The 13838-nt window shown below is 41.8% G+C and overlaps 1 protein-coding gene and 1 long non-coding RNA gene across 4 annotated transcripts in view; both read left to right on the top strand.

Moving 5' to 3' along the window:
• The window catches only part of TMEM241 (transmembrane protein 241), a 57670-nt gene extending 47857 nt beyond the window's left edge, over positions 1-9813 (top strand). For 2 of the 3 annotated variants that reach the window (XM_030446156.1, XM_030446155.1), the window contains exons 14-15: positions 5663-5727; positions 9123-9813. In XM_030446156.1, the coding sequence (XP_030302016.1) occupies positions 5663-5727; positions 9123-9183 (126 nt within the window). In that variant the 3' untranslated portion in view covers positions 9184-9813. Of the gene's footprint in view, positions 1-5662; positions 5728-6491; positions 6554-9122 lie in introns of all 3 variants that reach the window. The other variant, XM_030446157.1, reaches the window with a different exon arrangement.
• Positions 9814-11689: 1876 nt separating this feature from the next.
• LOC115597935 lies at positions 11690-13210 on the top strand. The gene is made up of 3 exons (XR_003987275.1): positions 11690-11768; positions 11849-12068; positions 12796-13210. It is a non-coding gene; the product is annotated as an uncharacterized LOC115597935 (long non-coding RNA).
• The last annotated feature ends 628 nt before the right edge of the window (positions 13211-13838 follow it).

The raw sequence follows: 13838 nt of genomic DNA, 5'->3' as shown, positions 1-13838 counted from the left end.
TGTGCAGCAAGTTCTTCCACACAGTAAGATATTTCTGTTTCTTGATTCATAATCTTTTACCCAGCGCTTCAGTGATGCCATCATTGTTCTTGTTGTCAGTATGGATCCTGAAGTTGAGCACTGTGTTGTTCTGCAGAGCATCCTGTTAAATGTAAAAGATGATGTAAGCAGTGTGAAGGATGTTAAGTGCTATCTGGGCCTGCCTTTGGTTCCCAGAATGATGGGAATGCCATGCGTTCTCGTTCTTTTTCTGTGAGGAACTGAATCAGGGAATCACTTCTAAACAAGACGTTTAAAACCTCTGATCAACCCACTTTTTTGTGGGTCAGTACTCTGGAGCTCCATGTCCCTCTGCTCTGTCACACTTTGGTATACCAGTATCCAAAGCTCAGCCTTTCATACAGGCATTTCACTGAGGAAAAGCAGACTTTTTTTCCTCCTAAGTGTTTCCTTGTAATCCTTCCTTAAAGCTTCACTGTAGTTCATGCTGTACCACCTGCATATGAGTTCTGATGATAGAATGGCTAAGATTGGAAGGTACCTTAAAGATCATCCAGCTTCTCTGCCTCCCAATACTTAAGCCCTGTGGAACACTTGTGACCAGCTGATACCTGGATTTTACTCCATTCACCACAACTCTTTGGGCCTGGTCATCTTCTGGGCTGATTAATTTCTACAAGTTGTGTCCATCAGCAGTGGAGGAGATTAGCCCACTCTTCTCTTATGCACAGACCTTCTCTCAGGTAAGTATCCACCATAATGACAGAATTACAGGATGTCAGGGGTTGGAAGAGACTTCTGAAGATCATTGAATCAAACCCCCTGCCCATGAAGGACCAAAACTAGAGCAGGTCACTAAGAAATGCATCCAGATGAGTCTTTGAAGTCTACAGAGGAGGAGACTCCACAGCCTCTCTGGGGAGCCTGTTCCAGAGCTCTGTAACCCTTACAGTAGAGAAATTCTTCCTCATGTTGAGGTGGAACTTCCTGTGCTCTATCTTGAATCCATTGCTCCGCATTCTGTCACAGGCATGCGTGAGAAGAGGTTGTCCCTTTCTTCTTGATGCCAGCCCTTATCTATTTATATGCATTAATTAGATCCCCTCTCAGCCTTCTACTCTCCAGACTAAAAAGCCTCAGGTCTCTCAGCCTTTCTTCACAAGTCAGGTATTCCAGTCCCTTAAGCATCCTCATAGCCCTCCATTGTACCCTCTCAAGTAAATCACTGTCCCTCTTGAACTGGGGAGCCCAGAACTGGATGCAGTACTCCAGGTGAGGTCTCACTAGGGCAGAGTAGAGGGGAAGAAGAATCTCCCTCAATCCCCCCCTCAATCTGCTGGACACACTCTTCTTAATGCACCCCAGGATACCATTGGTCTACTTGGCCACAAGGGCACATTGCTGTCCCATGGATAACTTGTTGTCCAGCAGGAACTCCAAGGCCCCATGGGGCTGCTCTCTAGCAGATCCCCTCTCTACCTGTACTGTGCATTTTGTTATTCCTTCCCAGGTGCAGGACTCTGCACTTGTTCTTGTTGAACATCATTAGGGTTCTCTCGGCCCAGCTCTCCAGTCTGGCCAAATCTTGCTGAATGGTTGCACAGTCTTCAAGTGAATCAGCCACTCCTCCCGGTTTTGTGTCATCAGCAAACTTGCTGAGAAGACACTCAGACTCAAGGTCACTGATAAAGGTGTTGAACAGGACTGGACCAAGCACTGATGCCTGGGGAATTACACTAGTTACAGGTCTCTAGCATAAACTTTTTTCCTTCAATGCTGGTGCACACTGTTTTTGATTGAGATAACAAACAAACTCTGAAGTCCAAGATTTTTATTTATTTATAAAATTACTTGTAAATAATTCATTGATTGCAACTATAAAAACAGTAAAGAACAAGAAAAATAGGTGTTAATAAAGTGCTCTTTAAATAGGTCTTCTCTCCGTGGTACAATGGAGTGACACATTAATTTTAAGTGAATTATTTTAAATTACGTTTTCCTCTTTTTCTGTGTGTGTGCAAGGAAAGATTTGAAATGATTTCCCAGGAATTATTTCAGCTCACATGGAAATGTTTTGTTAAATGATGCCATGCTTGGATTTTTTCCTAATCACTGAAAGCTGTGTCAGAATTTTGTGGAAATGTTCACAGTATAGATGTTTTTTAAAATAGGTTTTACTGTACAGGACGGTCGCAGTTTCTTTAAGCAAGTAAGTAGGCAGAGTCCATGGAACTATTCCTCTTTCTAAAATTGTTGAGACTCAACCATCCAGTCTGTATAATTTGGTAGAATTAGTGACTGTACATCAAAATCTTGGGGACCTTTGTTCAAAATCTGCCGATTATAGCTAATAAAAATTTTCCTTTCCACCTTCTACTTTTAAGGATTCAGCACCAAAATATAATTTGAAATCATTAACCTTACTTTTCCCTTCTACATGTTTTCTTTTCTCTCACAAGTGCATTCCTTTTCCTAAGACATCTGAATGCCTAAGAGGAAAACTGTGACCTTTAAAGTGAAGAAAGAGATTATTACTGCACTTAGCGTGTTGTGGTTTGATTTATTTTTTTTTAAAGGACATTCAACACATCTGTGTAGGTGGCTTTTTAAAGAACTGAATGTGCACTTAAAACACTTTAGAAAATGCTGAAAAGTACTTGAACGAAAATTACCTTCTGAACTATGTCCATAGATTTAGATTCTTCCCCTGGAACAAATTATATGGTTAGCTTCCCCTTGTTTGTTATGTTAAAATGTGTTCTTCTCTCAGATAAACAAGCAAAGGTAGATTTTTTAGCAATGTGTTTTCCTTTTGTTTTGTCATGTTTTGTTTTTTCTTTTTTTTCTTCCACATGCTTACTTCATGTGCTCTTCCAACCCACGTTTTGTTTCTCTCTGGCACTGAGACACTCTTACATAATTTTTCAAAAATACGACAGTGTTCTCCTGTAATAGTCCAGAAGGCTACAGCCTGCATTTTTGCAGAGGTTTGGGATGATCACAGTAGAATGGTGTATTGTTTTTTATAAGGCCTGATTCTGGAGTGTTCTTAAAGGCCTGTTTCTCTGCTGCTGGCCCCTCATCAAGTTTCTAGTAAACAGGATTCTATAAGGGAGTGGGTGACACAACTTTAACTTCTGTCATTTCTCAAGTACAGCACTTCAGTGTCTCTCAGGAGCACATCTTTAAGAAAAGAAGGCTCTGTAGATACTACAGAGCATCTTTCATTTGTTCCTGTTCACAAGCTCAGTAATGAATCATGTATATTTTTATGTAATAAATTAGTATTTGCCTAAGATAATGAGGTAATTTCTACAATCATTCACACTACTGTAGGTCAGCACAGCTCCTGCAAGGTGTAAGGGGAGAGAGAATACAGCCAGATCTGTAACAAAGTATGGCTGTGTCTTACAGTGCTTCATTTGAACTGCCATCCAGCCCAGGTGCTGTATTTTAGTCAAGTGCATGAAAGATTCAGCTCCTGAATGGTTAATTTCCACTTTTTGGATTCGGTCTCAGCTCTCTGTGGCTTCAAATGACTATGAGACAGGCCAAGGTGTGACCTGAATGTGGACACTTGCACTATCATCTTGAGTTTTGAAGTAACTCCCAGTTTATTACTTCCTTCTCTTCTGCCAGTCTCTTTTGGGTGCATCTGTTCAATGATATATTTGCCTGCATCTATACATGCAAAACTGCATGGGTAGAGCTGTCTTTGATTTTCCTCAGGGGTGGGGGCTCATTTTTTCTGTTAGCTTGGAGCTTTACACTGTTGTACACTACAGTCGTAAGCTGTGTGCAAATACTTAAAGACAGATGAATGAAGAGTTTGTATCAGGAGATATGTCTGTAGCTGTATTGATACCAGTGATTTGATTGCTGTACAGGAGCAGAGGGCACCTCCAGTCTTGTTGTATCCCACCTGGATCAAGTTCATCTCCTGTTTCTCTGCAAGGTGCCTGTGCTATAGGCAAATGGAGAACAGTCAAGGTGTAATATATGGTCATCTCTGGGAAGCAAAAAGCCAAGTCCTGCATCCCTGAATCTCCCTGAAGTAGATAATATGCCCAAATAGGTCAGAGGAGGCACTCACAGTCGCCATCAAGCACCATTCCTCCTGTGTGGTGTTTAGGGCTGTTGCGTGGTCTCACTGCCACCTTTAGGTTATTGTCCCTTCCCCAGCTACCTCATAGAGTGGGGCTGGAGAAGTGATGTAGAGCATCTTTTCTTCATCTGCTGCTGCTGCTGATCTTACCCTGATTGCACTTCAGGCAGGTGCAGATCCCTGCCTTTTAAAATGAAGCCATAAGTAAAGTAGTGGGTATTGACACCAAGGTCTGGTACACAGAGCCTGCACTAAGGTGGCATTTACTTCTTTGCTGCACACGTAGTGGTGTTTTAACAAGTAATAGATTATGGAATGAAGTTTCCACTGTCTTCCCTGGGAGTTACCTAGACAAACGATGATTAGGAAATCTTAGCTGATAATTGTTTGAATGTTTTGTTTCTTAATTTCATCTTTTTCCTTGGGCAATTTTGTGTTATCCTAAATAGTTCCTTTCATTCCTCAGTGCTTGTGTTTCCCAAGTATTTGTAAATCACTACCAAGTCTTCCTTTCCCACAGGCATTGCTTATCCTAACTGTTGACTGAAAACCAATCCCTCCATCTAATGACTCTGTCACTGTTCTCTGAACTCCTTCCATTTTACATTATCCATCTGGCAGCAAAATGTCCAAAACTGCGTGCTGGCTGCAGATGTGGTAGCTCTGTAGCTGCTGAGGTAGAGGGCTGCCAGAAACCCTTGTATCTTGGGATCTAGCTGTTTCTGATCAATACAATGAAAATATAAAGTCTTTTTTCCCCAGCTTCTCTGTCCTGACATCTCATTGTAATGAAAGATTTGTGATATAAACCTGCTGAAGTGCTGAAGTTGTGTTGTTTTTCTTTACCCCATGCCCTATTCCTTTTTTTTTTTTTTTTTTTTTTCCTTTTCTGCGCCCACAAACACATCTCAAGCTTCTCATTCTCCTTTTCAAGCCTGGGATCTGACTGCTCTCCCCAGTCTGCTGTCAGCAAATAAAACCCAGCAAGTTTCCAGGCCAGACCAGATGGGATGTGTGATGAGGAACCCTGTGCTCTGGTTCCCTGCCCGGCCTCTGCTGTGTCCTGGGTTCTGTAGGAGTCAAAATTGAAATGACCATCATACTATTTTCTCCCTTGGTTTCCCAACCTAATGAGCAGCATATTTTGCATGTGCTTTCCCCACAGTCAGGTTTCTGCCCCAAGCTGACTGCACAGCTCTGGTGTCCCTGTCTCTTGGGTTTTTTTCTGCTGTTTCTGGCCTGCTTCCCACTGTCCAGAGGAGAAAGGAGATGCCTGTGTTTCGTCTCTGTACTTGCATAGGGGAAGGGAGCTCCACGTGGAATCTCCATGTTTAGCAATGTCTCACTGTTTAGCATGGGTTCATTGGGTTTCTCCTGCCCACTGACAGTATCTTTTAGGTACTGCATCTAATGGTTAAGAAAAAGAAGGGGGGAAAAAAGGATATTGAAAAAAGTGGCTGCATGTGCAGAAATTTAACTGCAGCAAAAGTATTTCAGTTTTCATTTGTGAGAGGGCAAATTCACAAAGTGGTTTTCTTTTTTCTTTCAATTTCACAGGTTATCACTGCTAGCTTATCACCGTTCTTCTTTGTCATGACTGCCAATGTACTAACAATTTCTTGGTAAGTGCCTACATGAGTTTTTTCTCTTAACAGTAAAAATGAATTTCCATGCAGTGCGTCATGTGGAAATACTTTTAAAATGCCAAGTTCTATTAATGCTAGTAATATTTTGCATGTATGGAGAGCCAGGTGTGCAATGGTGGATGCAGTGCAGTCATAAAAATAGAAGAGTATTTCTTCTGCCCCCGTGGGAGAACATGGACATTTTGGACATTATGCCTCACCACAATTCACTCAGCATGTTTTACAGCTAGACAAATGGATGCAGTAGGCAAATAAATGACCCATTCAAAGTCACACTATAAATTAGTGGCAGAATTAGAAATAAAACAAAGGAGTCATGGTTTGGTGACAGCATCTTTTTATCTAATATAGTGCATTCAGTTCCCTAATGCAGTGTGTACTGTGAATGCATAAAAAGAAAATAGTACAAAAGTAATGATAATTAACTTTTTTCATTGCTGTACTTGGATTCATAATGTATGGCCACACATTATGAACCACCTCACTTGAACTTTCTAGGTAGTAGTGCAAAGGATAGTGGTGCAAACTTCTTTGGTCAAAGACAGTGGTTTTGGCCTGTGTTTGTACAACACCCAGTGAAAGGGAATCCCAGCCCTTCACTGAGGCTCCTAAATGCTTCTGCCATGCAAATAGCAATTAAATACGGGGCTAGGCATGTTTATCTGAGGATGGATTTGTTGTTGGAAATAAAAGTCTGCTTGCTTTTGAAAAGCTGTAAGCTTCCTTTTTTCCCCTCACAGTTTGGTTGCCATCCTAAAGAATCAGCTCTGCACTGAATGGAATTAGCATATTCTTTTTTCAGGTATGATAAAGAAGCTACAGGATGGAGAATCTCAATTTAAACGTGCCCCGTGTACATATGTGTGAATATGCATCCCCATATGTATGTTAGGCACATGTTATCTCAAATGTGCATTTTCTTTTTACCTCTTGGAATATGTTGATGTGACTTATGTATCTCAGTGCACCTAAACCACTCCTAGCATAGACCATTAACTTGCCATTCCTCACCATCTTTTACATGTGTTTGTGCAGGTCTGTCCATGTGCATGCTGGGGGTAGGCTTTTAAAATATGTATGCATTCCCTAGAAAATCCTGTGTACTGATCTGTGTGCTGATGTGAGCACATGGACTTCTACAGTTGCACACATACTACGTGCTCTATGTGCACTGAAAGTAATATAAAGGTTGAACACATCTGCATCTTTAAAATAAACTTCACTTTAGCCCTTGGGCCACTGTTATGCTTTGATTTTCACAATTCAAGAAATTAAGAAGAGAAACATTTTTGTTTGTTTGCTTGCTTCTTTATTTATTTGAATTCTGTTATTGCTTGTGCATCAGCAGTACCTTGGCTATCAGCAAAGCTCTGGAAATAGTTTGTTGGATGCTAGCAGCTGCAAAACACTCACAGGGTCATTAATCACCACATTTTTCTACTGTTGCTCCTATGTTGTCATGGACAATATTGTATGTTAATTTCTGAGTGATGGGTAAATGCAGCTAGCTGTCACCCCACAATAAACAGAAGCCAGAAGGTTTGCCAGATGGTAAACTGAAGGTAAATCAGGAATTGGTATCTAGCCATGGTTTTTGCTCTGCTTCATCCTGAAGTGATAACGATGGCTTCTATTGACCTTGTAATCTGGTGAGTGTAGATTGCATGGGAACGAACATGGATACCTGAGATTTCACATCCTTCAGAAAGGAATTATTCTCTGATGTAGGACAGAAGATATTCAAGAACAATTTTGGATGCAGACACATAGCTGTACAGATTACTAATTTTTGTACAGAATTGCCAGTCTAATTTTTAGAATGCTGCAGCAGATAGTTGGGGGTTTTTGTTTTGTTTTGTTTTTAAAGCTGCCATTAAAAATATTGTAGAAAACAGTGTACCTGTAGAAATTTAAAAAAAACCAAAAAACCTGAGTAATTTTTAAGACTCTGTTAGGCTTAGTTGTTCCTATAGTCAGTGGTTTTTTTTTTCCTTGGGATAAAGAATATGAATACAGTATTCAACCCGAGCTTCTGAAGGAATTAATGCAAAGGGTAGGTTTATAACTGGAGCTGAAATCCAGGCAAGACCTGAGGGTGAACCCTCCCTTAGAGATGAGTGCTAAGAGATTTTTAGTGATCACAGGTGAACAGATTCATGTGTTTTAGACCTTTTTGAAACCTTGCAGCACTTCTATCCTTTGCTCCTTGGTGGCAATTCCACACCCAAAGGTATTCAGTCTCCACAGTTGACTGTCTGTAGCACCTACTTTCCAGGGCTGTTTCCTGTGTAATTGTAAGATATTGTTGTTATACAATGTTTTTTCCTCTGAGGAACAGGGGCAAGTATGTGATTTTTAAAACAGCAGATCAAAGCTAATATTTAAGTCAATGTAATACTATTAAAGACCAGGGAAAAAAAAAAAAAAAAAAGAAAGAAAAGCCCTCTTACCAATTAACTTAACAGAAGTTTTTTTGTTTATAAAGTCCATTAAGGAGCTTTTCTGTTTCATAAGCTAAGTAAGCCATGAGGCTAAGATGAAAGGTCAGTACACTTTAGCTTTACACTGTTATAAAAGGGGAGACTACCATATTCCTGTCAGCTATAATTGGTAGCAAAGGAGATTTGGGGATTATTAACTATTGCACGGATGGAGTGGGCTGATAGCTTATTTCAGTTAATGATTTTATTTGTAAAACCATTCACCATGATTTGTAGCCCTGCTTCTAGCCCAGGTCTTGGAGAGGAGCATGACTGCCACCACCCCAGCCCTGTGAGCAGCATAGGAAGGAAGGGCTTGGGGATTCCTGCCCTTCATTCAGCTGGGGCAGGTTCCTTCACCAGGTTCCTCACAAAGAGAAGTAAACAGGAGAATTTCTACCAAGCTCACTACATCAGTGGAATCTCCTCAGAAGAAGTCTTTTACTTGATTTCTTCAGTCCCCAAAACTTAGGCTTTAGATCAGTTTTCAGAACAAAAAGTGAATAGAAGTTGGCAGGGGGAATTATTAACCTGCTGAGGTCCAAACTTTCCTGCCTTCCTTTCCAGTTATTGCTACTGTTTGGTTGTGCAGCTCTTCTTGTAACTAGATGCAAACTTGTCTCTCTAGATTTCTACCTGTCTGTTTTCACATCAATACCACCAGCCCTAAAATATAGGAAGGGTAGCTTCTGATATGATCAGTTAAATAAGATATTTCTGGTTTCAACTTTTTATTAGCAAGATGAATGAAAAAAATCACCTGGGTTCCTGTCTCCAGGCTAAAATATGTTTAGACAAAATAATACCTCTCTCTTAATGATGTGCTGTTTGGCATTGTATCAAGTAGAGGGACTTGCCTGATGCTAAATTTGTGGTATGCTTTGTTTACAGCTTTGTGATCAGTGGAGTTGGAGAAGCTTTGCTTGTTTACACTGAAAGGACAGGCACATAAGGAGGAACCAGATCTCACCAGCTGGAAAAGAGCTGACTTGCAGCCTGGAGACCCTGTCATGAGTAAAATGGAATGAAGAAGTGCAACTGAACACAAGGAAAGAGACCTATTGTTTTTCTATTAAAAAAGAAAAACTGTGCTATTAATAGTGCTGGTCAGAGAACAGCATATTTGGCAGGATGGTTAGGAGCCTTTGCCTCAAAGCACAAGACAAAGTATTTCTGATTGATGTGGTAAAGGAAAATCTGCACTGTCTCATGCTGATGGCTCTGTGTGAGAACCTCTCAGCAGCAGCTTCTTGCACAGGGAACTGAGCTCAGGAAAAGCAGCATTCCCAACTGCATGTCCCTGGGTTGTTTTTTTTTTTGTTGGAAGCTTGACAGCAGGTTGTACCAAAGAGAGTCAGAGCCCAGATCCTGCCATGAATTCAGGATCAGGAAGGATGGATTTTGGATCCAACTGTTCTGTAAGCAGCAAGCTGCTGCACACAGATCTGCCAGTCACATCCTCTGAACTGGCACGGTGACCGAGGCCATGGGGCTTCTGGAGATAATTCCCTTCTGGAATGGTGGAGGTTTGACAGCTTTGTACGACGGGGAAGTAAGCAATAAATCTCAATATCTGTAGTGATTGCTCTTTGTGTGTCTCTTTTCTTCTTCCGTTCTTCAAGATTTCTCTTGAACTCTGCAAATTTTTGTCAGCTGGAGGGGACAGAGGGAGACTTACTGTTCCCAGCAGTGGTTTGCCTCCAATTACTGCAAGAAGCAATAAAGATTATGTACCTCAAATGAATGTCACGAAGAGTGTAAAGCAATTCATCTCAAGAATTCTTAAAATAACTTCATTTCTGGTTGCTTAATGGTTGTTAGTCTTGATATATTCGTGCCTGGGAAAGCAGTCTATGTGAATGTAATATTAAGTGATGGGTTGATAATATTGTAGGGAAGGTCTACATGGTAAAAGAATTTTGATAACAAATCTTCAATGAGGAGAGGGCCTTGTCTCACATGGCATTAGATATCTGAAGTGTAGTCTCTTCGTCAGTATTGGCAAAGTTTCCTTCATGGTCAGTGGAAGCAGAAAGGTGTTGTCACAGAGATGATTGTTTTTTAATAGATTAATGATAATTAATGACTGACAGCTTTCTAGAAGTGATCATCTCTCTGTAGATGGAAATTAGGTGACTAGTCTAGACAAGACTCTTGGCTTTTAGAAAGCTATAGTTAGCTGAGGCATATCTGCTTCAATCTGACAGATTCCAGCAGCTGAGTTTTAAAGTACAGCTCCATTTTAACTTCCAATAAAACACCACAGTTTAACAAAGAGGTCAATTTACTGAAGATTGTTGTCAGTTCTATGCCTGGAGAATTTTAGGTAAAGATCAGTTGGTTTTTAGAAAAAAATGCTGTAGTTTAAAAAGGAGAATTCAGAGAAGTACTCTGGCCTGTATTGTGCCTAAGCTTATTCCAGTTAATTGCAAGGGGTCTGTTTCTACTGGCGTGTTGTCCATGCATACTGGGTCACACTCCAGCATGAGCTGGGAGTGAGTCCTTTTCTTGCAAGGTGATAAAACTCAGGTTTGGGGGCACCGAAGGAGAGAAGGACAAGCACAAAAGAAAAAACATGTGTTGGGACTTGAGCACTAGTCCTGAAATCAACATCAACCACATGGCACAAGTAGTGGAGCCCATACTCACTGCCCAGTTATGCCAGACAGCCAGTCATGGACCCTCATGAACTTCCTCCAGTCTGTAAGTTCAGACAGTGCCTGGGAGTGATGGATCAGGCGTCCTGGCCTCCCCCAGACAAATTGCTCTTCCAGTCAGCTGTGGCAATACAGTGGGATCCTCACCGTGCCACCTTTCTGCTGATTTTGAGGTGACCCTGGGAGACCTCATGAAAGAGGTCTGTGTGATAGCTGAGGTTTTGCAATCTTAGCTGGAACCTTTGCTGTGGGAAAAGCTCATCGTGTACCTCTCTTCTTGCGTAACTTTCAAGGGGAGGCTGCGGTTTGGATTTTTTTTTTCTTTTTTTTTTTATTTCCTCCCTCTTGTCTGTGCTGTTCATAGCACTATTTCAAAACCCAAACCACCCATCTGGTTTCTTGCTGGTGGTCTCAGTGGAAAGCCAGTGGCCAAATCAGCAGCCAGAGGGGCTGTAGCATTTTAATTGCAGGGGGCATGCTTGGGGCAGCTGTGGGAAGGGTGTTTGGCTGCAGTAGACATTACACTGACTGAGCTCTGGGGGAAGTCAGTCTCTGCAGCTGGTGAATTAGTATCTCTCTGCATAGTAAGTCCACTACCTTTTTATTCAACTTCATGCATGTTAAACAACACCAAGCTGTTTGCTTCTGCTTTCCTTTTTCTGCTTTCGTTTTTTTTGCCTTACTGCAATGTGCTTGCTTTTCTGAGACTCTGCTTGATATAAGCAAAATACTGCAGGTTCCACTTGATTGCTACATAATCAATCAAGGACCAGCTAGAAAGCAACAGTATTACTTCATTTATACCCCACAGAGAGTAATCCTTCCTCATCTGCTGCCCTCACCTTCTCTGATCAATCCTACAGACTCTTCCTTGAATGAGGTACTGTCTTCCCATACCCCTCTGCCCAACTATGAAGTGATTCTAGTACTTGCTATTGTAGTATAAAATTAATTTAACAGAAGAACTGCAACACATATAAACTCCAGATGTAAGAGTGAAGTTGGGCCCCTCTGTCAAACAATGCTGGGAAGAAAAAGCACCCCCTGAACCAACCTGACCTGCCTCAGGTGAGGATGACTCCTGTGGACCAGCCTCATGCTCATCAGTCTAGCAGAAGTGGAGCTCCAAGGCCTTCAAAATCTGCCTTTGCTAATTCAAAGTTTCCTCAAGGTGCTAAAGGTACAGGTTGACTTCCTTCTTCCTCAGGCATGTCAGAGCTGACAGGAGAGCCAGGCTCTGGTGCAGCAGCCAGCCCTTTGGGAGTGTCTGTGAGCAAAGGGCTGCTCAGGTGATACCAGCAGCGAGGTGATGGAGGGTTAGGCTGGCCCTAGGAGTAGAGGTTGTGGAGAGAAAGTCCTTTGGAGGCTGTTGCAACAAGTGAGTGTGCCTTGGTCAACACCTGAGCACCAAGGTGGGGATGTCAGCTGAAAGCATTAAGCTGCATCCCTAAGGTGCCATCTCAGCTGGCAGTTCAGAGCAGATGTGTGATACACAAATACAAATGAGCCACGAGGGGACACCAAGGGGATGACCCCAGCTTCCCCCTGCAGCTCATGGGAAGGGCTCTGTTCCTACCAGTGACACCAGGGAAGAAGAGACACAGAGGTGATGGTTGGGTTCCCTGGTCCCTGGTGGGCACAGGAGACTTGCAGGGGCTTTGCAGAGAAAACTTCATGACTTACTGAGGAAGCAGCAGCCTGATTTTTAATTCAGCCCTGCTTCAGAAGGAGGGATGCTGCAAGGGTAAAAAACACTTCAGGGTTGTTACAATGATCTGCAAAGAAGGGAACCTCAGGTCAAGCTTAAGATGGCCCTTGCAAGACTAGCAAACCATGATGTTCAGTAATTTAGAGAACAAATATACAAAGGGTGTAATATTAACATTTAATTAACTTTTTTTTTCCAGTCAGTCAGAAATTCAAAGTGACAAGCATCAAAACCAGTGCAAGCTACTCCTGGGGAGATCCCAATTGGACATCAGAAGAAAATTTTTCACTATGAAGACAGTTGGACATTGGAATAATTTCCCCAGGGAAGTGGTAGATTCCCCAACACTGAACATTTTTAAGGCTCAGCTTGACAAGGTGATGGGCAATCACATCTAAATAAAGTTCTTACCTAGAATCTTTGGACTGAATGATCCTTGAGGCCCCTTCCAACCTGGCATTCTAGGATTCTATGAATCACACAGCACTGGGGGAGGAGGAGTTCCCTTAACTTACAAAGATGTAGTGACACCAATTTATGCCTGAATGCAAATCAAAGGCTCTGTAGCTCAGCTAGTGGAAGAACATCTGGTTGTATCACTGCTTAAGGAATTTACCCTCTAAAATCTCCTCAGTTCTTGGGCTGTCAGCACATGAGCCTAGACAGAGAAACTGGAGTGTGCTGGTCTTTCTGAGGGACAGCAGGTCCCTGGAGTCTGTCCCATAATGCTGTTTTCTCATCTACTCCTTTTGATCAAACCACTCAAAGATGGCCCTGAATCATATAATGCCTTTTTGATCTTACCATGCTTACACTTAAATTTTCTAAATGTCTTCTTTTTTTTCCTTTTTCTTTCTGATTGAGGCTTGTGTTATCTGCTGCAGAGGTGTGACTTGTGCAGGTGGCTACAACACCTCTACTTAAAGCCAAGTGCCAAGGAAAGAAGACTGAAACAGTAAAATCAATGTTACCTACCACTGAGCTACTAACATGCAGGCACCAGAGCTGCTGTTCCAAAGTGATCTTCTGGATCTGGTGGCTGTGAGAGTTTCCAGCAGAAAATGTTATTAAATTAATTCAATTAACCCAATGCTTATCACTGAAGTGATTCTGTTGTTGTTTATTGCTGAGTGGATGTTGTGCTTCATGCTGGAAGAGAATCTATGCCAATCTTTCAGTACCAGTTTAATACTGAAGCTGAAAAACTGCAGAGCAAATGATCTTAGAAAAAAAGCATTAGGA

The sequence above is a fragment of the Calypte anna genome, chromosome 2 (assembly GCF_003957555.1).
Source record: "Calypte anna isolate BGI_N300 chromosome 2, bCalAnn1_v1.p, whole genome shotgun sequence".
Taxonomy (NCBI): Eukaryota; Metazoa; Chordata; class Aves; order Apodiformes; family Trochilidae; genus Calypte; species Calypte anna.
The sequence above is the reverse complement of the archived record's forward strand: the minus strand, read 5'-3'. Positions and strand labels throughout refer to the sequence as shown.